We start from the raw sequence: 26,134 nt of genomic DNA on the forward strand, positions 1-26,134 counted from the left end.
GTAGCGATTTCAAAAGTAGTTTTAATTAAGATATTGTGTTACACAGTCCATAATTTTATTGAGTATAAACATTAAGTTATTTTCCATTTAGAAATCATACTCATAAACCATGCTATCTGTACAATTATGGCACGTTATATATAAATTGTCATGACATGAAAATAAATACAGCCATTTAAATACAAAAATGCCAAATAAAATAGTTACATGTACAGAGTGATTTCATTATAAATCTCTCTCTGAATCATTAATGTACCAGAGTGGTTTGTATCTTCTCAACGTTTCCTAGACACCTGGAAAGTGTTAAAAGATCATGCACTGTCAAAATCAAGTCCATAAAAATCCATTTCACAGCTCTGTAAAGTACAGTGATTTTAAAACGAGAGAACAGGAAGAAACCCTCCAGGACAGTTACGGAGCCTTCTCATTAAATTAGGGGGAAGGAGACAGCATGAAGGTCTCAAAGATGGACTATGTTAGAAAGAACAAAGGGCATCTGCACGAAGAAACTGCTTCCCCCACGCTCCGATCAGACAGCGCTGAGCTGGACAAGGACCATCGCCCTTCGTAAGAGACAGACGAGTTCACCGCTGCCCACCACCCCTCTGTGTCCATTCCCTGCATTCCTGGAGGGGGAAGCTCCAGTAGGCAACACAATATGAAAGCACCACGTTCCATACATTCATCCCTGAAGAAATAACGGGATCAGGCGGATGCCCCATGCCCTCCCTCAGTTGGACCATTTGTCAGCAGAGTTCTGCTCAGCACCAGCGCTCACAGCCAGACCTGCACCTCACCTCCTCTGGGGTAGGGAGGGACCGCTGTTGTTCCTGGAATACGAGGGGCCAAAACACTGTCTCGGGACTCTCAGGTAACACTGAGAGACTTTCTTTTCAAACCCACAGCTGCTTGAGCCATGCAACCAACACAACTGCCATCTCTGTCTATAAGTTACAATGAATTATTCTATAGCAATAGCAAAACAGAGAGAGAAACCAAGAGCTTAAGCACCAGTGTGTTTAACGTTCACTATGTGATCACTTGAACAGCCTTCTATTGTTCTGGTAGGTCAGGAAGGACCAACAGACCAGACTGGTTTCTGTCAGTCTGCAGCTGGGTAACGCCAGAGATTCAGTGTTGATGAGCAGCAACCCTACCACGGAGGATCCTGTAGGGTGTAAGGCAGGTTAAGGTCAAATTTGGGATCCAGCAGACGGGCAAAATACATTGCTGCTTTATCGACCGGCATGGGACTGGTTTAGCTCCTCAATATAGCCTTTATTTCATTTTTAGCTCCTTCTTGTGTGAAAATGAACCCGTTTGGTTCATGGGCGCAGTTACAGCATTGAAACCTGAGACCTTCCGTGGTGGCCGTTCCACCCTTCCTCCCCTTGGCCAGCAGCAGGGGGTTCTGGGTTTAGAAACAGCTCTTTGGAAAGCAGGTGCTACCACAGCCGCCAGCCCCTCACGCTGCCGCGGCGGCCGGTTCGGGGAAGAGCAGCCCCAGCCCCTCTCCAGAGCTGCACGCTGCCACTCGAGGCAGAACACCAGACTGCCGCTGCGGGGCTGCTACCCACGGCAAAGCTCCACTGCTGCAGGAGTGGTGTCACTCTGTGTTTCACACCCCTGCCTTGACCTGTGCCAACAGACAGGGGCTGCGGTGTTTGCCTTTTGAATGCCTGGTAAAACGGAACAATGCACACACACCCCTGAAATCCCAACAAGGACCTGGTTTTCAAATGTTAACCTACAGTCCCTGGTACAGCAGCACCCGTGAGAGCCCACGGCACCCAGGCACAGCACCGCAGCCCTCTGCACGCATCAGGGTTCCCCAGCTGCCATAGATCGGGTCATAGCACCTTCGCTTTGAGCAGATCCTCACTCTCCAACTCAGGACCTTCCTCCAGGATAGCTTTTCCTGCAACACCCTAAGCTTTCAGCTGCACACACCATTGCTGAATCTCTGGCGTAGTGACACCAGCCTGGCTCCAGTGCTTAGTCTGAGGATGTGACCCCTGCACCTTCATAAAATCAGATGCTGTCACTTTTGCCTGTGTCACCTAAAAAGAATAAGCCCGAAAGCAGGTGGGGCACCAGCTGAATGCTGCCAGCCTCCGACACACCGACCTGAAAGAACCCCTAACACTGAGCACACATTATCGTTAGAGCTCCATTTCAGTCAGGGAAGAGCGAGCTGTGGTTTCCCCTTCAGTAGCAGCACATCATGTACAGAAATTGGAGATCACTGTGGCAGATGGGTGAAGCCCAGCTGTCACAATACTCCAGGACGCCTACCTGTAACCCCTGCCCCTTGGCTTCTGAAGCTTTAGGCAGATACAAGGTGAACACGGAGCCTCTGGGGGCGGCCTGGCCTTCTCAGTCCCAGGCACAAGGACTGAACTGCATTCTGCAGCACATGGCAACTCATAGCTCAGTAACACTTGAGCAGCCACCTCAGTTGTACTTCAGGGGACTTAATGCTAAAGCTTTATCTTTTGTTAGAGCAGTCCCTCTTCCCAGCAGGTACGAGAGAGACTGAGCACAAGGCAATTCTCTCGTTAGTAATTAGCCTGCCTACATTAGTGCAAGACTTCAGGAACCCTTCAATTCTGTGCTTTTTCAATGCTAAGGAAGTAGAGTTTGAGTATGAACTTCCCTGTCCTCTGGCTCCCAGCATGGCCCATTAGCTGCCCCATCACATTAAATACATTCATTCAGGTTATTCGGCAGACGCGTGGCTTAGTGCTATCCCATGTCTCTGAAAAAAAGGCATCCCAATGAGAAATCATTTCTTAAAGCAAGAACATTCACAGCTGAAAATGCACTGAACACAATAAAAATAAAATCACCATAATCGTATCCATTAACCTTTCACTTTCTCATGTGTTCCAATAAAAATAACCTCAAGGAGACAGTCACACTTTGTGGAGAACTAATGTGCAGTCTTCGTTCTCCTTGAAGAGACCAGACATCACAGGGTCATCTTTGGCCTGTACATTCTTCAGGTAATAGTTCACTATCTTGCCATCAAGTTTGTACTGGTGAGGAATGCTGTTGTAGGGCTTGAGATCCAGGTCCAGGACAGAAACAGAAAAGATGAATCTGGATTTGGACGTCAGTACCACAGGTCTCTGCTCCGAGCTGGAAAACAAAACTCAACATCAGCCACTGCACTCCTCTCCGCCACCACCACTTTATTCAGGAACTGCAGGGCGAATGCACAAAACTTATTCTCTAAAAATAACACCATCCTGGTAAAGCAAACTCCTCACGTGAGAGCAGACTGAACACTGACCCACGTCAAACGGACAATGCTGTGGCAAAGCCTCCTGCCTCACGGTGAGAGTGGTGCCTGGGTTTTATTGATGTGCTTAATAAAGACTCCTCTAATCAGGCGGTGAGAGGCAACTCACCTGGAAAAATCTCTCCTCCTGCCTCAGCAAGGCAGAAAAACTGTGCCTGGTGAAACCCAAGCAGATCTGCCATGAACCATCAGTGCACTTTTCAGGAAGGGAATAAACAGGAAATCTTACCCCTTTTTGTCATAATGAAACTCTTTGGAAACAGACCTGTCTTAACCGAGACCTCCACCGTACTAACAGGCTCCCATCCAGGTACTGGGCGCACTCCCAAAAATCCCCGTGAACTGCCTGAACGGGGTGAATGCAGCTCCAGTTCCTGACGGAACCGGATGGTTTCCAGCAGGTCTCTTACCATTCGTCTTGCAGACAGGGCGAGAGGGCGATCATGATGGAGCAGTCTTTAGCAGTCATCGCTATCCGGTACTGCTGCACCTGGGCAACAACAGAACGTCAGCCTGCTCTTCTAGTTGTGTCTGCCTTGACAAAAGCTCACTGTTCATTATAAAAGCCATCAGAGCAGCGTGTTGGTATCCTAAGAGCTGGACCTTCTCCCTCTAACAGAGGGTCAGCAGAGCAAGTGCTGCTCCAGAATCCTGCAAGAACCATGCTCATTTCCTACAGGTTCTTTACTCAAAGGCCAAAGCAGCACCAGTTCATGCAAACACTTCCCCCATCTAGAAAGGAAATAACCAGCTCCTTTTCTCTCGAGAACTGTTTCCATGTGTGTTTTTATGTTTAACTGCCACTGCTATCACGATACCCCTGGCCCAGTTACACAACTCACCCGCCCAGGCCACTGGCAAGACAGCAGCCATGCTAACAGGCCACCCTTAGACCAGCGTTCAGCCACACTGACAAAGCATCAACACCACGCACAGGAAAAGTACCTTTGTCAGCGCAAAGGCCACTGTCCCATCATCTTCAGTGGAAAGATCTAGCAGCTTCTCATAAAACGCTTCATTGTACGGCCCGTCAATCTGTAAGGTACTTCTAAAGAAATTGTAAGAGAATATTTACACACAGCCAACAGACTGAGAAGATGATCAGCAAAATCTTTCTTCAGCAGCCCAGATACTTAGAAAAAACAGTAGCACCCATAAACACAGCAGCAGGCCGATACTCAGAGAGCTAACGCACACCATGACCAGTCTCTGTTACTCTCAGGTCACTTAGGACTTGCTGTCTAGGGTTTGGGTCGTTTCTTTTAAAGATAAAACCATTGCTAGTCCACTGCCACCCATGTACTAGAACAGTATTTTGGCAAAAATGGGTATGTTTCAACATTTCTAGCAGTTTGCAGGAGCTCCCTGGAGACTTGCTGACAGTACTGGGGGTCTCCACAGCTCCGTTCTGTGCTGACAAGGGAAGCGTTTACTTGGCCTCCTTCCCATGTCAAACACCGAAACTCCCACTGAACTGCTGGGCTGGGAAAAGTGGGGTGTGCAGCACATAGACACCCCCCACCCCAGGGGACAGGACACATCTCCAGGCCATTTGTTTGATGCACAAATACACAAGTAAGCCACACTGCCAGTGATTCAGACACCGCTTCGTTCCGGCAGAGCCCACGGCGCAGCAGCAGTGACACCTCAGGAGTGAGGCCTGCGCGCCCTCATGTGAGCAGCGGCAGAACCGCGGCACCGCACAGCCCCAAACCGAGGGGTCAAGGACAAACCGCTTCAGTCAAGGACAAAGGCAGCCGTCTGCAGCACCCAGGGCTTCTTCCCCAGGCACGGAACACCCTAAGACAAAAGCTCTTGTGCCTCAGGTGCGATTAGGTTTTCAAGGCGGTTTACAATCTGGCATTTGGAGCCGCTCTCCTCACGCAAGAGGGGCAGTAGGACAATCGCAGTCATGGGGCGCTGCCCACTCACACCTTCCACAGGATGTTGCAGGCCAGGCTGGATGGCTGAAGAGTCCCGGACCCTGGGGTTTAAAGGGCAGGTTGTAGGGAGGCCAAGACAGCGTGGAGAATGCTGGTAGAACCACCAGTGTTACTGCAGGTGTGGTCCCAGGTCTGCAGGTGCTGAAGGCTGGAGAAGCCACCCACCCATTTTACCATGGCCTTCCTCACACACACAACCTCCACTACAAAGGAATGATGCATTTTCTCTCGCCCTGCTATGAATGTCCTGTGTTTGTTACTTAAAAACTCCGATCAAGGTGACTGACATCAAAACTCCTAACCACAAGCTCTATGCAGAGCACATCCTGCCTGCACAGGGTCCAAACAGGAAAGCAAAGCACTCGAGCCTTACCGCTCTTCAGGGAATTCCTCCAAGTACTGCTCGACTCGGCTGTACAGGGGGTAAAGTCCTTCAATATCCAGCATGTCGAGCATCTGCGCCTGAAGGGTTTTGTAAAGGAGACAGCCCCTCGGTAAGCCAGAGCTCTCCAGTTTGTGTTTACCTAGGATAAAATACATTGTCAAGTAAGGCAGACTCCAGTTGTCTTTACAGCTTGCCATCACAGGAGCTTGTTCACAAAGCAAATCCAAACACTCTTCAGGCCAGTCGCTGGGAAAAAACAACCAACCCAGTTCATTTTCCAGGCAGCAGAGGGCCAGGTGTGTGTGCTCGCCTGCACATTTAAACTGCACAGAGGTGACTGCAGAATAAAATACCTGGCACACAACGTGCAAGTTATACAAAGCCCCAAACCCTACAAACTTCAATCTACTTGATTGAGGCTACAAGAAGTTTTTCATATGAGTTTGAAGCCACCACAAATTCACTTTCAGCAGTAAGGATTGAGCATTTCAGATACTGGGTCTTTTAGTATAAAGCAATGAGTATTTGCTGTCATTTCTGTAAAAGAGCTCTTTCTCCATAGGACACAACAAAACCCACCACCAACAAAGGAGATCTTCCTCAAAAGCAGAGTAAGAAGTGTGCTGTTTGTATTGTTAGGGTAACTAGCAGCACGTTGAGTAATTAGAGCTTTACAATTAGCACTGAGGAATTAACAGGACCGAGTTTTCCAAACTTCCCACTCCTTTTCCCTCCAGTATCCATACCTGTCTCATCACCAGAGTGGAGCAGCAGTAGAAAAGAAAAGGAGCTACACGCTGGCTGTCGAGGGCGGACAGGAAGAGAGGGAAAGGCAGGAAACGAGAGCCATGGAACAAACTGGCCAAGCAGCCAGACTTCATCTCACACCCTATAAAAAATTCAGCTCAGCCTGGGATTCCTTTATGTTTTCCCTCTGCCGTTCCTGAGCTGGCGTTCAGCCCTGTCACGAGATGCAGCACTAGAAGTGCTCACTATAAGGTCATGTTAATAAAGCAATTACCCAGCAGTTATGCAGCTCAGAACTACTTTTCAAACCATCACTAAAACCCCACTGTTTCGGTTCTCACATTGGTAAGGAAGAGCAAGTGAGAGGCAAAGATCTGAATCGTTATATGATAACGGTTCATTATTGACTGTGCTCAAAAAGTTATTGCTTACCATTTCTTGCCAGCTCCTTGTTAAAAGCACTTGCTTCACAGTAGCTTCTTCCTTGTGAGAGAGGAACAGTCTTCATATCACCTGCCCTGCAGGCCTCTGTACTACTCAGCAGCGCCGTGGTTATAACATGGACGAGCTCTTTAACAATTGTCCTTGTGCTGTGGGGTCCACTGACCAGCCCATTGGAAGGGAAAAAGAAAGGCTTTAAGTGACGAGCAAGTTCGTTCCAGTCAGAGAGACAGTCCTGGTCATCTTTACAGCCATAAATTAGTTCCCCGTTCTGCAAACAAGACAAAAAAGAGTTTAGCACGTCACAAAATCCAGCTGTTTGTACCTGGTTCATCAAAACATCAGATTTAAGGACACCTAGCACAGGAAAGTGCATCAGTGGAACAGCCTGCACACCCATATGCACATCCCCAACCTCCTGCAGATTCACCTCTAGTTTTACCAGACACCCTAGTGACAACCTTTGAGTTGGCACCAAAAGCCCATGTAAGTCATGTGCTACTTCCCAAATTTAACCAACTCTTAAGAAACCAGAATAATAAAAGTGAACTCATATAATATTTTCCTATCACTTCTTTCTGAATGATGTCCACAGCGAAGAAGCGCTGTGCAGAACTCCCTTCTTTTAACAGCCAAACTGGAAACCTGAAGGCTGCAGAAAGGGATGGAGAAGGTGTGGCAGTTACCTGTACTAACAGAAAAACCAGGGCAGTTCTTGCAAGTTTACGTGTTACAAAAACAGTTGCTTTAATACTGGAAATAGGTTGTAAAGAATCTTATTTCCTAGAATCAATGTGAAAACCTGCATAAGCCATCAGTTACTGCTTTGTTTTTCCCAGGTTACTCCCACAGAAAAGGGAGCTTTTCCCATCTCCGACCAGGCTTGCTGTGTTGCTGGCTGTAACTTCTAAACATCTGCAGAACGTGCGAAGTTCTCTACCTTCTTCCTCCTGAGGAAGCACAGGAAGTTGAAAGCTATGGTCATCTGCAGGAGTCCTTTTCTACCTTCTACCAGCTGTTCCTGGGTGACCCTCTCAGACAGAGCCATTCTGGGAAAGGATCACTGGCCTGGCCTAACTTGAGATCAAACTAAGAATTCTCCAGTTTCCTTCCTTTGGTGGGGCCAGTAGTGACAGTGCTGATCAGGCAGGTTTGAAGGAGGATCTGGACTGTTCAGGTGCTGAAGTCAAGTTGTTTAAAAGCCAAGACAAAAAAAAGCAAGCAGAGAGATTCGATTGTTTACCTTAAATATTTTCAAGTTGTTCTGCGCCTCCTGTAATAAACTCTTCAAAGCAAAGTGCATTCGCTGTTTGTTTCTGGGGAAAACAAATAAATCCAAGAATGTTTTATCACAGCCTTTAGCTGTTTGCACCCGCGCCAAGGGGGCTCTAAGAATCTGGAGTTGGACACCCATTAAGCCTGTTACTGGTGCTGAAATAACCGCAAAGACAGAGCAGCTCTTGCTAAGGAGCACTTCAACACTGAGTGCAGCAGAGAGCTCTTGGGTGGAGTGTTCTGTGCCAGAGACACCAGGACCTCAATAAGAGACTGATTCCTGAAACAGGGTTAAAGGGGTACAGAGCACCAGGAACCCCCACTGCAGAAGTCAGACAAGCAGGCACTGATCATCCTACAATAGTGGAAGTAATGTGAAAAAACACCCTAACAGAGATGTTTTGGCAAATCACAGAGTAGAGTCACACTCTTCCTTACCCTGAGAAGAGATCCAGCGGGCAGTATTTACTTGGTCGCTTCCACTTCCCATTTGCTACCTGTTGAAAACCCACACTGCTGCTGTTAATCGCTCTGGAACAACTGCTCTCAGTTGTGTCTGCAGTCGCGTGTGTGGCACAAACACCCATCCCCAGAAGCCTTGTGACCATTAAAGCCCTCAGAAGGCACAGCTCCTGCCACCAGGGGCCTTCCTCCTTGTATTTCCCTCCAGCCACTCACATTGCATTCACAAACGGGAAGCACAGAGTAAGATCACACTACGTTACAGAATAGCAGTTACGCCATTTCAGACACACGCTGGGTATCGGTCACATGAATTCCATGTGGGTTCTGTGCTGTTCCAAGTTACGGAATGCCCCTAGGCATTTGGTGAGCGGTACTCGAGAGGCAATTTTGTCACCGGAGCTGACCCAATCAAGAGCATTAAGGCTCCTCAAAGACTGATCTCGTGTTTCTGTGCTCCAGCTCCCACAGAACCCGTTCCATTTCTCACCAGACTTACACCCAGCAACTCAAGAGTGCATCCGCCTACTGGCTTTAGTCACACCAGAGCGTGAAGCAAGTTTCAACAGGGAAGCAAGACTGGAATAGCACATCAAGCACAGAACAGCCACTGGGGAACAGGACTTTAAAACATTACCTTTAGATGCTGGTGCATACAGTAACGACACACCTTGTGCTTTATCTCCTGTGAAACATGGCTGGAAAAAGGAATGAAGCCACACTTTGGCTAAAACAAAAACAAAAAAAGGTTACACATATTTCTTCCTTTATAGAAACATATGCAACACTTTCTAGTTAAAGGAAAATAAAAAACACTTAAAAGCCATATATTATTCCCAGTCCTCACTTAATAAATAAGGATGCTACAAAAAGCCTATTTGCACCTGGGAATCTCACAAGTTTCAGAAGATCAGGAACTGGAAGAGAGAGGAGGCTGTTCCATCCCATGGGTCCCAGGGAAAGTAGTGAGCTCCACCCTATGCCTTGCTGCACTCAATGAATGTGCTCTGGTCAGCATGTACCTAACACGCAGCCAAAGCCCCCACAGGTGCCGCTCCCATTCCACACCTTAATCTCTATGCAGAGGATCGGCCGGTGCTCCACAAAGCGGTAGGGCTGCAGCCGGGTCAGGTTAGGAAGGCACATCGCGTAACCACTAAGAGTGTCCATGTCCTTATCGCAGCGAGACTCTGGGGGAAACAAAACACGCCCCCGAGCAGACAATGATACGCATGGAGGTTTATTTTGCTCTGCGGTTTCCTTGTTCACCAAGTAGGAACCGAGTAGGGTGGGAACCAACACAGAAAGACAGGACAGTGTAGTAGGCTTTAGCCAGTGATGCCCCTGCACAAATTTGCCCTTTCCTCAACCACCCCGTTTTCAGCTTCCCAAGCCTGAGGCAGGCACCTAGAGTGCCTCCAGAGCTCCCGCGAACAGCCGGCAGTTCCAGAGCGCCTCCCATCTCCCTCGCTGAGCTTGGTAAAGGCCTTCACAGCAAGGTGAAGGCCTGTTTAAGACTTCAAACACATGGGCTTACAGTGGATCCCGTTCCCGAGTTTGATCAAACTCTTATCAGACGCAACTTTTCATTCCAGAACACGCTCTTTTTCTCAACAGATTTTCAACCTGTCACTGTTGAAATATTGCAAGAAGTTTCCTCATGTGCTGCGGGATGATGCTTTGTGACTTTATAACAAAGCACAGTGCTCTACAGTTTGAGCAGGGCTCCCCTTTAATGCTTACCAGGCCTCTCTGGTTGAATTTTCAAGCAGAGCTGTCTGACGAAGTCTAAAGGCAGCTGGATAATTTCCTAGTGAAAAAAAAGAAAGGTAAATATATATATATATTTCAACACAGAGATGAATGTCCAATCTGGGGGGGGGTCTTAGTGCAGCACACCACAGCTCTGTAGATGTAAGAAGCTCACGGAGCTGTGCAGGCAGCAGCTTCTCCCTCCACTGACTGTGTGATGCCCACGCCTGCAATCACAGGTGGTACTCACTCCACTACAAAAACCAAAAGCTAATTTAAAGACATGCATGAGAAAGAGTATTTTCAGTGCAAGTTTAATGTGCATGGAGAAACCTGCCTCACTTTGTCCTTTTTACAAATGAAATATCCCATTTCATCCTACTGCGTGTCTCACCTCCCACCCTTCCCAGGCAGAACTGTGCAGCTCAAGTGCTGGAGAAGGCATAACTTCTCCACCCTGGTACCTGATGTTCAGTTACCGGATCTGGCTGCCCAGGAGAACCAAGTCAGCGGCAAGGAGCAGGGCTACCTCTGACTGCACAGAAACAGAAGCAACTCACATGGGCCAGACTTCTCCCCCTGCTCTGCAATCAAAGAACTCCCTCACACACCTCTGCCTTATGCGGGGCAAAGAAATGACTGCTCTTCTCATCAGTAGCTTGAAATACTTCAAGCCAGAGTACAATCCAATCACCTCAGCAGCAGAGTGGGAATCTTTGGTCTGATCCAAATGCTTCCTCCGTGTGTATCTTGCTTGAGAATATCTGTAAACCCTACTAGTTCCCTTTACTGCCACTCAGTGTCCACAGTGCATAAGCCATTCATTTTAAGAATAAAACATTTACCCCATGGTGAACGTAGTTCTCCCCAAAGAATTGCTTCATGACATGCTTTCCAAAGTCAACAATGTTTTGCAGATGGTGTAGTATTTCCTCTGAAGTCTGCAAGACAGAAACAGTGTCATTTAACTATGAGATAATGATAAACAAGAACATATGCATGCTGGTCAATGACTGAGCAAAGTAGCCTAACTGCTCTGCAGAGGTTGGTAGATCCATGCAGGTTGAAATTAGACACAAAGGCATGCTACATTTATTTCCCCACTACTATTTGAGAGGCTGAGACCAGAAGACAAAAAGAAGATTCACCTCTTCTGACCAAATTTCAGTGCAAAAAGGGCGGAGAAAATGAAGATGGAAGAGTGGCAGAGTACTCAAGATCTGTTCTGTCTTTGTTAAAACAACTCAAAGAACCATGAGAGTCGGTGAGAGGCAGGCTCTGCACCTCTCTTAACAGGGGAAGTGCAGGAGGGGCTCCAAGTGAGTGGTATAAAATACCTCACCCGGAGATCTCAGAGAGAACAGCCTGAAAGACTGAGCCACACCACAACCCATGCATGAACAGGTACAAAATTTGCCAAATCCTGCCCCAGACAGTGAAAGATCTTACCATAACGTCATTTTCCATTTATTTTATCTTATGTGTCTATAACAAAATACAAAAGTTCTTCTACACAACAAAAATGCTGAAGCAATATAGAGCTAAATGAGTCCTGGAAGCAGGACAGCAGTACAACATCAGTGCAGGCTGGTTTTGACAGAGGTCGCAGAGAAGCTTTGCAACATAACTACCCCGTCCCCAGCACTCCAGCATATTCTTGTTCCCTGCACAGTATTTTATTGTTACCACAGACAGTCTCCACGCTCTCATGTCCTTTTCATAACACAAAGCTTTTCTGGAATGGCTCAGCTCTGCCTTCCTCTGCACACTGCAAGACACCAGACCATGCAGACTTACTCTCAGGAATGACTAACAGCATAAGAAGAGAAAGTGCCACACATGTCCTAGGTAGAGGAGAAAACACGAGCGGGAGAAGAAAAGCTAAACAGAGCAGGGCAAGAGAAAATAAAATGCTAAGAAGACAATGCTGACGTAGTGACAAAGTCTAGAGAAAGGAGGAAAGACCACAGCCAGCACCAATTGAAAATATCTGTAATTAGAAGGAGACATTCTTGAAGCCCTGCTGCTATAAGAGGATCAACAACTTATTTGAATCACATTTTGGTTTTACCAGACTTTTCTCTAAGCACAACAGCAGCAGAAAGGCGACAAATAACCCATACATGCACTGCATTCATGGGCCTTGCCTTCATCTGCTTCCCTGAGCTACTTCAGAAACTTCGCTGCCCCTTATTAAACTGAACACACTTCCCGTTCATCTTCCTGATCTGAAGCAAACGGCCTCCCTGTATGTGTACCTCACATTCATCCTTGTTTCTGCTTCCCTAAAGTTAATGGCCACAGTGCTTTTTGTAGTTCTTTCTCATGGGAACACTGCCACTGAACTGTACAAAGCCGTGGCTCAGCAGCTGCTGCAGCTCACACGTTGCCAGCACCTCTCAGGTACCACACCCCGAGGACTCCGGAGGAGACTGATGGCAGAACTGGAACCTCCTTCCTCTCAAGCTCTTTTTTCTCCCTTGGGGAACTGTGCTGATGCTTCACTTTCACCCTCCACCTCCAATTCTTGATCATTTTTTATCCCTGTTAAAGCAGATCCAAGGTAACTCGCTTCTGTTCCTTCTCGAGCAGAAAAACCTTCTGCCACAGGCCAAGGAACTGTCAGACCGTGTCCTGTTCTTTTGCATGTTCTTTTGCAACAGAAGGGACACCAAAACCACCCTCTGGCAAAGGCTAGTCCATCAATATTTCATTGCTTTGTCCAGGTTTCGTGGCTTTTTAGCTGCTGAATTGGCAGTGAACAGCAAAGCTTTCCCGCGACACCAGCTCTGTGCTGCTCCTCACCCATCCTGCCCAGCAACAGTTGGTAACGCTGCCATGTCTTCCTCAGCATCACCACTCTCCAATGTTGATCAACCATATTAAGGCATCCTCTGTTGCCACCTCTCTCCTTATGGAAAGTCTCACCTTCTAAACACTACAGTCATGATCTGTCCGACACAAAGGCCTAGACAGCAGTCACACAATCTTAGTTACATCAGAAGATCTCAAGTTTTCTTCTGCCGGAGAGATGGGTGCATTTCAAAACATCCCTTGTTCTCACTCCTGTCAGTCACGGTTCTCTCACAGGTTTCCTATTTCCCCTCAGGCTGGTTACTCGCTTACCTGGGGGCTTTTATCAGCAGCATGTGTTGAATCTTACCTTGTTCTGGTTCGGGGGAAACTTCAGAAACCGCAGCACCACACAGCGCTAGAGGAAGACAGGAAAGAAAACAGCTTCATTAGCATTGAAGTACATTAGAATTTCTGAACAGCACAATTGTGTGATCCCCAGATCTACCCTGCCTCAGTCAGTAGGGGAAGAAAAAAGCAAAGCAAAGCAAGCATTTTAAATTGTTTCTTCAGTCAACCCAAAATCAAATACCCGTCTGTTTCCAGACCTGCTACCTCTGGGAAAAAGTGCAAGCCCCACTCCGATATCACCTGCTTACAGTATCAGCCCAGATCACAAAGTATAGAAACACAGCAGTTACCAGCAGCAGATACAGAGCTCTATGGATGAACATTAAACCCTGCTGCTCCTGAGCTTGCGGAGCAGCAGGTTTCCAAATATTTTACCTTAAAAAAAAAAAAATCACTAATTTTTGTCATTTTTACAATTTCTATCAAATTTTGTAACAATTCAAAACCCTTCATGTTTTCAAAGTACGCAAATTCTGAAGACAGCCTCAGCCTTTAGTTTTAAGAGCTGGGATAAAAATCTTTTGTAGCTGTCCGAAGTACATCAAGCCTTTCTCCTTGAGCCTGCTGAGTGTCACAAGTCACACAAGTCACCTGTTCCATGACTTTCCCCGGCACTGAGGTCAGACTGACAGGCCTGTAGTTCCCTGGATCCTCCCTGCAACCCTTCTTGTAGATGGGCACAACATCAGCCAGTCTCCAGTCCAGTGGAATTTCCCCACTCAGCCAGGACCGCTGGAAGATGATGGAAAGGGGGTTTGGAAAACACATCTGCCAGCTCCTTCAATACTCTTGGGTGGATCCCATCTGGCCCCAGACTTGTGGGTGTCTAGCTGGGCAAGCAAGTCTCTAACCGCCTCCTCTTGGATCATGGGAGCCTCATCCTGCTCCTCTTACTCCTGGGTTTGTACACAGAGGGAACAACTTCCCTTACTATTAAAGACTGAGGCAAAGAAGGCATTAAGTACCTCAGCCTTGTCCTCATCCCCTGTCACTGTTGTTCTTTCTGCATGCAATAGGGATTGAATATTCTCCCTAGTCCTTCTTTTATTGTTAATGTATTTATAGAAAGATTTTTTATTATTTTTCACAGATTTAGCCAATTGATTTCTAGTTGGGCCTTGGCCCTCCTGATTTTTTCCCTGCACGATCTCACTTCCTCCCTGTAGTCCACCCAAGACGCCTGTCCCTTCTTCCAAAGATCATAGACATTCCTCTTCTTTTTGATGCCTCTCAAGATCTCCCTACTCAACCAAGCTGTTTTTTTCCCCCCACCAGCTCCTTTTCCGGAACATGGGGATGGCTTGCTCCTGAGCTGCTAGGATTTCATTTTTGAAGAGCGCCCAGTCGTCGTGGGCTCCCTTGCCCTTAAGGACTGTCTCCCACGAGTCTTTGCCAACCAGCCTTCTGAACAGTCCAAGTCTGCCCCCTGGAAGTTTCATGTGATTGTTCTGCTAATCCCTCTCTTCATCTTACCTAGAACTGAAAACCCTATCATCTCATGATCACTTTGTCCCAGGCATGCTCCAGCAGAAAGAACAGTTTGCTGCTCTTAGTCCCCCAGAAGGTTATTTGCAAGAACCTTTCTTCTCCAAAGCAGTTACTGCAGCTATTATTTCAATCTTACTTAGTGAAATCCGGGAACAAAGCAATCCTTGGTAGTTAGGCCAAAACACGATTGGCGCCAGTCCAGGTAATGCCAACGAAATTGTTTAGAAGTGCAGAGAGATGTGTTACCTTCCTTCTGCTGTTACCACCCCAGTGCACACAGCTTTGAAACAAGCTTCTGTATGTAAAGATGAAGAATTAGCCTGTCCAAACACAAAGCCTGGGAAACATCTCTTCAGTTCCTGCATTTCAAAATGCTCAGATTCGCGTCATTTGTTATTACTTTGTTATTATTCCAAACAGCAAATGCTGACTGGTTTTGTCTGGAGGCAAAGCCTTACTCTAACATCTGGTTCTGCAGCTGCCCAGTGCAACTAGAAGATTCTTATCTAGTTGATTACCTACTTAGGTTCACATACGCAAGATCTACTGGTAGAAACGAAGGCCCTTTGTGGAGCAATGTCTTAGTCCACCAGTGTCCCCACGCTATTCATCTCCCTCACTCCAGAGTCAGGAACTGTGGTATCCAAAAACTGGCCAGTGTTTTTGTAAGCCCTGTACGTAATTTCCCATCACAAAGTTCCTCACCCGCACCCCATGTTCTGCTGGTAATACAGTCACTTTGACAAGGCATGCGATACGCAAAGAGAACACGAAAGCCCGCCTTTGTTTTAAAGGTGTCCATATAAAAGCCACAATCTTCTATCAAACACCACAGGGCGAAATTCTCCCGCAAACTATAACAAACATATCCTCACAATTATTACTACACTATTTGTTGAAACCAATGACACACACCACCACCAGTCACTGCCCAAGGAGATGGAGATGCAAAGTTAATAACTTTTAGAAAGAACGGTGCCTGAAAAGGCTCTTGAATTTCTTTATGCAGTAAAAATTGTTGTTTAACTTCCTCTCTTTGGCTGAAGCTAAAGAGCTAACAAAAACTTAACAAACACGGCTCTAGGTCTGCCAGAGCTCTGCCACCACTGCAGGTATTCAACACAACCTGACCATCAGGGACTGACATCAGCATACAGCAATGGCACCCACCAAGACTGCATTCTATCTACACTTCAGTCAGAGGGAGGGCAAGGGGTTAAATTACACCGAGCTGTTATTCAGGCCCTACCTGAACACAGTGATACACAAATACTAATTAAGGACAGTTTCAATGGGACTAAATATGAACTACAGAATTAGTGCTGATATTAAGCTCTTTCTGCAGCAGCACACGGGAGCTGTGGCTAACTATAACAGAAATTGTTTGTACGCTGTATTGAAAGTTGATGTTAAACAGCCCATTCAATTGCAACTCTAGTTTGAGGGGTTTAAACAGAAAACAATGGCTTTCTGGCCAGAAAATCAGATTTCTGGGAAGGAGACAAAAGGACTAAGAGACCTCATAGTGACATCTCAGACAGATGGCCACATGGAGGAGAGTCCCTTCTTCCAAGAACTAATAACATAACACACTGTAAAAACAGGCCCCCACGCAGCCCAGGCGCCTCAGTCAAAGCTTACCTCCATGCTACTCAACACACACCACCTGTAAAGATCTCCTCGACCAAGGTGTCAGTGTTCTGTGCAATGTGGAAATGGGGGAGATGAACACATACCGCAGACTGGAAAATTCTGCAGCTTTTGAATAAAGTACACATAGGGATATTTGTACAGATGGAGTGTCTTCCAGCCCCCTTTTGTTCTGCATAGAGTGGATAAGATCACACAGAACAAAGTGAGGAAAGCTACATTTCCTGACAATATGGAGGAAGTTTATCAATTGCTCACACTAAGTGCAAGAACATATTAAAAATCAGAATAATACTCTTTTATTTAGCATAGGACCCCCTTAAGAACAGTCTTTTCATTTCATTCCACAAATAAGGGATTTCTGTGTAGCACCATTCAGTATGTTAAACGCCACCAGGATGTTTGCCTTCTTTAGCACAGAGCTCTCAGTTTGCACGCGACTTCAGGTGCTCATTCCCCTTTTTCTCCTGCCAGCTTACGCTCTAGATTCCCATGATGGTTAAGCATTAACTTGGGTCCCACTTCGCAGCTAAGCTCTGTGTAACCCTGCAATATGCAGATGGTACCAATTCCAGGAGAATTTTATGAAAGCACTAGCCAGGAGTGAGAAGGAAGCGTTTGCCCTTCAGGCAAGCCACGTAATCACAGTGCCCAAAGTGATATCCAGTTATACACCCACAGGACAAGGTGGAAATGCACACGGGAGAGAACAATGAATAAGCCGATCGATGCCTGGCCCTCAGCAGTCGGATAGTCTAGGTAACGTGACAGACGTCCCTGGCACCCTGGCTGTCTAAGAACAGGCAAGAAAAAACTCGTCCTTAACATTTAATAGTCTATCAGACACCTCATCTGTCTGTCAAAAGGTGAGTTACACCAACAAGAACACAAAACCACATACCAAGCTTTTGTTGGTAAACTGCTCTAAACCTCCACCCAGCAGCAAATACGCACTGCCCAGGATTAAGGTGCCTCCGCCAGCTGCTGTTGTGCTGGGGAAACAAGGTATTTCAGGAAAATATTAATAGGGAGGGGAGGAAGTTAAAAGCCAAAACAACTTCATTCTTGTTAAGTAATAAAATGGAAAGCTAGAACAAGTTAATAGTTCCAAGCATCCTGCACACCTCAGCTAGAAGAAACCTAAGCAAGCCCTGGGCAACTGCTCCATCGAATGCAGAGTCTCTGATCCTCCCCGAAAAAAACCAGGAGGTCAGGACAGTCTTACTATGCGTCTCAGAAGCAATACGCTGAGGCAAAGAAATCACCAGCTGAGAGGCTGGAAGGGAGGAAAGAACTGGAGAGGTGAATAAAATCAGCTGTTCAACTGACTGCTCCTACACAGCTCACGAGTCAGCCAAGTCATTTCCAACAAAGCCACCAGCCCAGCACTGCTGCTGACCAAGGGCAGACACAGAGCAGCACGGGAAGCGGAGTGTGGCCCCAGGAAATCCATCTTCACTGCAGTTACCAAACACTTGGATCAGACAAAAAAAAAAAAAAAAATGCTTTTTAGATAATGACTTGATCTCATTGGCTGTGAAAAGAAACTCAGAGTTCAACCTAGCACAGAACCCAAATAGGAAAAAATTGATTGTTTTTAATGAAGGCTAATAACCTCCTGAGCTTGTCTGCAGAACTGGGGTTCAATTTACATTTTCAGTATATACAGATATCAGCATTCTCAAAAGTCACTTAGAACCAAAAAAAAAAAAAACAAACCAGGTATAAGGTGGAGTTTGGATTTCCGAAGAAAGTCACCAGGCCAGGTCTGCTACAGCACTCTGTTATTAGCAAAGTAAGAAGATACCTCTGGAGGAGGAGAGAAGCATGGTGTTGCTGCTACAGTGAAGTGTCGCCGTGCGCTGCATTAGAGCACTAGACCAAAGACTCAGAGGATTTGTCTCCCATCTCCTTCTGCACATGGGCTGCATGTACCCATTTGCCTCCACGGAACCTAAAGCTCTGTTATAGTAAGAAACATTTTAATTGCTGCCTTTCTCTTCTTTCTCCTCTCCACGTTCAGCCTTGCTGCTCCGTGCCACCTTCCCTTTCACCTTATGGAAGGTCCGACTACACTGCCCTGCATTCGGAGCATCCTTTCAGTGCAGAAACCTGGGAAGGCCAAGGAAAAGGTAAATTTAACAACACTAGGGCAACATGGAATTGAAATCCCAATAGGAAATTAAAATTCGACATAGATGTTGGCCCAAGCTGTTGACTCAGTTTTGGGTCAAGAAAGCTTTGCTGCTAATCCCCAGAACTGGAAGTGCTTCCAAGTTTTAATTCTTCATTTCCAGTAAAAGCTTTGTCAATAGTGCTCCAGCAGAGTTAGGCCAATTAGTTATGACAGCTATGTCACAGTCATACCAGACTAGCCAAGGAACCAAATACAAACTGTCTTCTTCTCTTCCCAGTTAAATATCAGGCAACCAAGATCAGCACAAGGAAATGCAGTTTCATACAAGTGCCACAGGTCCCGAATTCCAACTCAAAATGGTGATTGCCTCCTGCTCCTTAAAACTTAAACTGTGACTTACAGCCAGGCAGGCAGTTTTTCCTTTCTTTTCCACTGATGATGCCTCCTGATTGCATACTTGGCTCTTCAACAGGCTTTTATAGTTGCTTACTTCAGTGAATCTGGGCAGAAGCTTCTCAACTTGCTCACAATAAATATATAAATAATAGTTTTAAACAGATCTTAAACAGCCATTACAACTGCGAAAGAAGGAACAAAGCAAAACATTATGTTTGGTCACCGATGTGTTTTCTAGTCCTTTCTCTAAACAAAGGGTATGCAGGTGTGGGTTTCTGCTGGACGATGTTCTGATACTGTTCCCTCAGAAGAACACAGTGCTGGAGAAACCAGGTCACAGAAACAACCTACGAACTAGCAAAAAGGCAAAAGAAGTTTTAATGGCCCTTAATCCCCACTAAAGCTCTTGCTAGAATCTCAGTCCAACTCCTTCACACCTAAGGTTTGCTTCCTCCAGAAAGTTCCACAGAGCCAGAAGCAAAACTCCCCCGTGTTACATCCCAGAGCCTTGGTGAATCTTTGGATACATCCAGAGCATGGAATCCACCCAAAATCACAATTAGCATAGGTGGAATTTAAATAGAAGAATCTCCTCAAGGATAAAAAGAGTTTAAGTTCAAGTCTTACCAAACCCAGGTCTTTCCCATGAGTCAAAATCTGGGGTTTCTCAGGAACAACTTTGAAGTTTGGAGAGCAATTCCTCACTTCACCGATTTCAACAGGACAAAAACAATTCAGCCCACTCCACATAGAACAATAATGGAAGAAGAAACAGGACACACAGGTTTCTGAGCTTGTACATCATCAGGAAGTGCCTCGAGAAGATTCTCTCAGCAAGACAGCAATTAATGATCAGCACTGCTCCCTCGCTGCCAAACAGGAGCAAACAGGAGAGCTGCAGCTAACTACTAATTCTGACCAGAAGCTTCTCACTCTTTCAGCAAACCCCACTGCGTCCAAACACACAACCTTGTCAATGGCCCTTTCTCAAAATAAGGATACTACAACAACATTTTCCACTAGAATAATTTGTCATTATTCTTAACAACAAACCAACCAGCCACAGGACACTTCATATCGCAGAAGTACTACAAGGAACAATCACCTAGATTGATGTGACACAAAGAATCCTTTCCTAAGAAGTTATTTTATTTTGACACCTCAAACCAAATTCACCTCCCCCATGTGCAGAAAGTGTCTCTCCGCACACACTCCACAGCCATCCTAACACGGCAGAAGCAGTTACAGATACGGAGTGAAATCAAAGACTCATGCTAAAACACAATACACCCCTTTCTCCCAGCAACCTCTACTCTCTGCAGGCCCCTCAGAGCCAGATCAAAGAACAGAAAGGCTGCCTGCGAAAGCAGTACCAACCTCTTCCATCTCTACCCATGTCTCGAAGGAGACAAATAAAAAACCCAAACATTATTCACTTACTACAGGCACCAATGTTGGGAATCTTCTGACAGTCCAACGAGGACTTGACGCCCTCATCCAGTCTCCTGAGCTCTGCTTCATTCACCTCCACCATCTGCCCTCCTGCCCCTTTTCTATTTCGGAATCTCACATATGCCCTGGAGATGGTTTATGCCTTCACTAAGAACCATCCCAACACTCGAGGATATCTGTTAGACCTGCAGGCACTCCAAGATGAGAAGTAGGTCATCACAAAGACCCAAGGCATCTGAAGATACTAAGCACAACCTCCTATGAGCACACACCAAGGTTCCTCCAGACCATCTCATCAGATAAATAAGATGGGAAGAAATTATCTTTTCTTGTACCACCTCCCAGCAGTCACCCGAAACACAAGCTTCATGTTCAAACGTATTATAAAACGAAGCATTTGGTTACATTAATAGAAAGGGGTTTAAATCAACTGCAGACACATGCAGGAGGAATGTAAGCATTTCATCTCAGAAAGCACAAACTGGAGATTGCAGACAATTGTTTCAACAGGGAGAGGAAATACAAGTCATTATTTCTAGAGCTGCTTACACTACTTCTATAAACATCTGCAGCCTTCTGAAATGAAGCGTTAAGTGCCTCTGTAAGGGCAGTGGACTAAAATGCAGAACCGCAAGTGAGGCTTTCCAGCTCTCTTCCAAAACACCAGGTATCTCCACCTTCGAAAGAGCCAACAGCTACAAGAAGATAACCTATGGCAGCGCCTCTGAGCCCTCGCGGAGTGGAGGGAAGGCGGGGTTTAGCCCTTTCTTGAAAACAGAAACCAAATTCAATGCGGAAGGAGTGACACTCCAATAAAAACGCAGGGAGTGAGAAGCATCCTTTCTGAACCGCCTGGCTGTGTGATCGCACTTGGTTTGGGTTTTGCACAGCTGTGTCTGTACTGCAGCACTTCACGCATCTCTGAAACAGCAACCAGAATGAGTAACCAGAGCCCTGACTGGACGGCGAGCAGGGTAGCAGGAAAGTCATTTGAAGAGGAGATTGCGATTCAACAGAATACTCTAACTGCAACCAACAGACAAGGATCTTGCAGACGCTGCCTGAAGGAATTTGCCAGGTTTGTGTGCTTCAGAGTGATCTTCCTGACCACCTCAAGTGCTGCCTTCAGGAACCAAACAGAACTGCCACCTGTATTCCTCACTAAAATCATCAGGTAGGAAAGTCATTTTGTTCATTTCCCACAAGAAGCATTTCATCAGGCTGCAAGACTACGCAAAGGCTCTGTGATCACAATGCAGCTTCACTTTTTATTAACTTAATCACAGCTGCAATAAAAAACAACACAAAAATCTTTATCACTGAAATTTGTACCGTAGTATTTTATGTCTTCCAGAACTCTAGGTTCATCAGAACTGAAATGTTAAAGACCCATGGAAGAAGAAGTTTGAGTATGCACCATGCAAGCAAGCACGCAGTTCCAGAGTTAACAATGGCAACTGGAAATGCTTGGCAGGAATTCCATCTTTGTTCATCAGATCACTGTCTAAATGCTGGAGAACTAATTAAAGTAACTCTGTGAAACCACCACCATAAGCAGGGACACATTGAGTAGCCCTTGCCCTGCCCAATTCCTCTCTTCTTAACCACATGAATAAGGCACAGCGATGCCCTTGCAGTAATTCTGGCATGCGTGTCAGTACGGTGTTCCACAGCAGCGCAGATCAATAACCGGTAGCAGGAAGAGCACATCGGGCCGCACTTTACAGCACTTTCGCCTCAACAACAGAGCATGTTCCACAGAACACCAGCTGTCAGTTGTCAGATAAACCTTTGTCTACAAGCCACTGTTCAAAGGCACTGGAACAAGCAGTTGCGTGCTGCCTGCATCCACGGCTCGTCAGTACCCCCCTGGCAGGGCTGCCTGTTTGGCAGGCGACTTTTCTGTGAGCAGGTTTTTCATTTTGATGCTGCGCTACCTCTGGATGAACAGTGTTACATTCGGGCCTTAAAGAGAAAGATACAGGGAATGGAGCAAATCCAAGAAATAAGCAGAGTCATGAGAGGCCTCTGAACTGGCAACGCACCTTGTTCCGCTTACTCCTCATCCTTGCTCTGCGCAACCAAGAACAAGCATGCCCAGCCGGGCTGCTGCTCGCCCCAGCCCAACAGCCTGCACTCAATACCTGTGCTTGCACAGTACCTGTTATCAGTGCTTCCAACTCCGGTCAGAGGGCAGGAGTTAAATGCCATTCCCCGGATCTTGCTCCGTAAACAGCAAAGCAGCTCACACCCTCTCCTCTGGAAAGATGGGGACAGTTTTATTTTGTTGGGGTTTTTTAAAACCTCTCAGATCTTCCAGAAGCAGCGAAGAAGAGAGGTTCACACAGAGGTCAGGGCAAGCTTTCACCCCACGTTCCAAAACACTACTATACATCACAAGGGGGAACACAGAAACAAACGGTGCTCACACAGCTCCATCCTGATCTCTCAGTTACAGCCCCAGCACTTGGATCAGAGCATCCATTCACATATCCCTTGCCACAACCGAATCACTGTCCCTCCTCATAGTATCTACACACAAAAACCTTGAACTGTGGAGATAAGAGAACACAGCAAGGACAGCTAAAACAAACTTCACTGTCTTAGTGACGCCATTGTTCTATTCATGCAAACCTGAGAGTGACCTGGCATGAAATCACAAGAACGATGATTAATCATGCAAGCATGTCCTGTTAGTAAGAGGCACAAAGTAACAATCATCATCTAAATAGTATTTTATATGCTCTAGTTTTACACTAGTTTGCCTCGGCAGACACAAAGCTCTAAGACACAAGTTTTACTGCTCCAAAGCTGTCTATAAGGGAAAACACATCTACATCACTTTTACTCTCTCAAAGTTTAAGCACCTTGTTAAAAAAAGAACTGACACGCTCAGCAACTATTCTGAGTCTCTGACAAGCTCCCTCACTTTCTGGGTCTTTAAAGATATCACAATTACATCACTATCAATCCATTATGCATTCTGCTTCCTACCATCCAGTGACTGAGCACCCTTTAAATTGTCTTTCTTCAAAGCTAAAATTTAGACAGGAAACAAAATCACTTACTTTTTGTAGCAAAAATATCTTCTAAAAAGTATTTTATATGAAGAAAGAGAAGGCAGAAACAAGAGCCAAAGAAGTGGTACTCATTTCCCACACGAAGCCAGGCTGAGAGAATTGGTGTTGTTCAGCCTGGAGAAGAGAAGGCTCTGAGGAGACCTCAGAACAGCTTCCAGTATGCAAAGGTGCTCCAGGAAAGCTGGGCAGGGGCTCTTGATGAGGGTGTGCAAGGACAGGCGGGATGAGGGAAATGGCTTGAAGACGGGAGAGGGGAGACTGAGATGAGATCTCAGGAATAAATATTCTCCTGTGAGAGTGGGGAGGCCCTGGCCCAGGTTGCCCAGAGCAGCGGTGACTGCCCCATCCCTGGAGGTGTTCCAAGGCCAGGCTGGATGGGGCTCGGAGCCCCTGATCCAGTGGGAGGTGTCCCTGCCCATGGTAGGGGGTGGAACTGAATGAGGTCCCTTCCTCCCAAACCATTCTGTAGTTCTACGATTCTATAAGTTCCTCTCGTAAAGTTTGGATTTCCAGCATTTTCTCAGACTTCACATTTGTTAATATTTTTAACATCTATGTTATGCTTATAATCCAGAAAGACATCAAAACAATCCAATGTTTTCAGTCATTCATTTATATACTATTAAAAACAGTTTTCAGGACTCAGCTCTTATTGTAGCTTTTTCCCACATTTTTCCCACTTTTTATCATTTTGGCTTTACCGATTTCAGATCTATGAAGTATCAGGAACATTCTATGGCAAATCCATACCAGAATTTCAAGTGAAACACCAAAGCGCATTTAAAGCGAAAAACAGCCACAAGTACCGCTTAGAACGAGCAATCTCTTCCCAGTGCGAAGGAACCCCACGGATTAGGGGAGCAAAGCTCACGCGTGGGGCAGGGGTGCGATGACAGCACTCGGAGGAACGACACGGAACCTGCCGGATCGGGGCAGCTTCGCGCTTTCGGTACCAGCGCTCGGAACCGGGCAGGTTTTGCTGGGTTCGATTCCAACCCCAGCCCAAGGGCGGGCGAGGGCGGCCCGGGGCATCCCCGGGCAACTGCCACGGAGGAGGGGCCGGTGGCGGCAGGGGAGCGGCCCTTCCCGGGGCCTCCTGACGGCTCTCGCGCCCAGAGCCACCGGCTGCCCGGCCCCGGCTGCTGCCCCTTCCACCGCCTCCTACGGACACCGCTCCCGCCTCCTTAGAGGATCACAGTATCGTGGATGGTTTGGGTGGGAAGGGACCTCACGGCGCACCCAGTCGCACCCCCTGCCACGGGCAGGGACACCTCCCACTGGATCCGGGGCTCCAAGCCCCATCCAACCTGGCCTGGAACACCTCCAGGGATGGGGCAGCCACCACTGCTCTGGGCAACCTGGGCCAGGGCCTCCCCACCCTCACAGGAGAACGTTTCACTCAGTGCCTCCCCTCAATCCCCTCTCCCCCTCAATCCCCTCTCAAACCCCGCGCCCTGTCCGTCCCGCCTCGCAAAGGGCCCGGCACCCCCGAGGGGCCCCGGGGCAGGGACGGCGGCTCTGCGGCCCCGCACACCTGGCAGTGTGAAACGACGAGACTCTGGTTGCCTTCCCCATGGTACTTCCATTCATTCTCATCCATCTTGTCGGCTTCCATGCCCGGGCCGCGGCGCCGCGCCCGCCGCACCCCGCCTGCCACCGCGCCGCCGCGATCGCGCCCCCCCATGGCAGCAGCGGCCGCAGGAAGTCCCGCCCCCGACACAGGAAGTGCCGCCCCGCGCCAAAAGAAGCCCTACCCCCTGCACCGCCCCAGCGACCCGTGGGATCGTGGAGCGCTCTGGCATGGAAGCGATCTCAAAGCCCCTCCAGTTCCACCCCCTACCATGGGCAGGGACACCTCCACTGGATCAGGGGCTCCGAGCCCCATGCAGCCTGGCTTTGGAACACCTCCGGGGATGGGGCCTCCCCACCCTCATCATGAAGGATTTCTTCCTAATGTCCAGTCTAAATCTGCCCCTCTCCAATTTAATGCCACAGCTCCTCCTCCAGTCACAACAAACCTCTGTAAACAGCCCCTCCCCAGCTTTCCTGGAGCCCCTTTCCCTACTGGAAGCTGCTCTAAGGTCTCCACGGAGCCGTCTCTGCTCCAGGCTGAATAAAGACAACTCTATCAGCCTGTCCTCATGCTGGAGGTGCTCCAGCCCTTGGATCATCTCCATGGCCTCCTCTGGACTCACTCCAACAGCTCCATGTCCTTTCTGTGCTGAGGACTCCAAAACTGGACACAGAGCTCCAGATGAGATCTCACCAGAGCGGAGCAGAGGGGCAGGATCCCCTCCTCACCCTGCTGGTCCCACTGCTTTGGATCCAGCCTAGGACACGGCTGGCTTTCTGGGCAGCAGGAGCATATTCCCAGCTTTGTGAAGATTCTCATGGACCAGCACCCCAAGCTTAAGGGAA

General features: G+C 47.3%; 2 protein-coding genes across 7 annotated transcripts in view; one reads left to right on the forward strand and one right to left on the reverse strand.

Moving 5' to 3' along the window:
* Positions 1-8,055, forward strand: part of CENPP (centromere protein P) — a 103,228-nt gene extending 95,173 nt beyond the window's left edge. The window contains exon 10 of the mRNA XM_054076589.1: positions 7,660-8,055. The gene's annotated coding sequence lies outside the window, so the exon portion shown is untranslated. The remainder of the gene's footprint in view (positions 1-7,659) is intronic.
* IPPK (inositol-pentakisphosphate 2-kinase) lies at positions 4-25,616 on the reverse strand. Of its 6 annotated transcripts, none has more exons than XM_054076579.1 (13): positions 25,557-25,616; positions 13,473-13,520; positions 11,155-11,250; positions 10,301-10,367; positions 9,626-9,747; positions 9,195-9,284; positions 8,534-8,592; positions 8,064-8,136; positions 6,812-7,091; positions 5,621-5,771; positions 4,250-4,352; positions 3,715-3,794; positions 4-3,141 (listed from the first exon to the last, which is right to left on the reverse strand). In XM_054076579.1, exons 1-13 carry the CDS (start codon positions 25,599-25,601, stop codon positions 2,916-2,918), a joined length of 1,440 nt encoding a protein of 479 aa, XP_053932554.1. In that variant the 5' UTR covers positions 25,602-25,616; the 3' UTR covers positions 4-2,915. The 6 variants fall into 6 exon arrangements, with proteins under 6 accessions (XP_053932554.1, XP_053932552.1, XP_053932558.1 ...); XM_054076577.1 differs by lacking the exon at positions 25,557-25,616 and adding an exon at positions 25,251-25,418; XM_054076583.1 differs by lacking the exon at positions 25,557-25,616 and adding an exon at positions 23,705-23,924.
* Between the last annotated feature and the right edge of the window lie 518 nt (positions 25,617-26,134).

This window comes from Cuculus canorus, chromosome 11, assembly GCF_017976375.1.
Source record: "Cuculus canorus isolate bCucCan1 chromosome 11, bCucCan1.pri, whole genome shotgun sequence".
Lineage (NCBI taxonomy): Eukaryota > Metazoa > Chordata > Aves > Cuculiformes > Cuculidae > Cuculus > Cuculus canorus.

Excerpts from the sequence above, each read along its gene's own strand:
- IPPK (XM_054076577.1), bottom strand. The coding sequence starts at position 25,400 with ATGGGGGGGCGCGATCGCGGCGGCGCGGTGGCAGGCGGGGTGCGGCGG. Across the intron at positions 8,137-8,533 it reads CCGCTGGATCTCTTCTCAGG|AAACAAACAGCGAATGCACT; the intron begins GTAAGGAAGAGT and ends TGTTTTCCCCAG. Across the intron at positions 7,092-8,063 it reads ACAACTTGAAAATATTTAAG|AACGGGGAACTAATTTATGG; the intron begins GTAAACAATCGA and ends TCTTGTTTGCAG.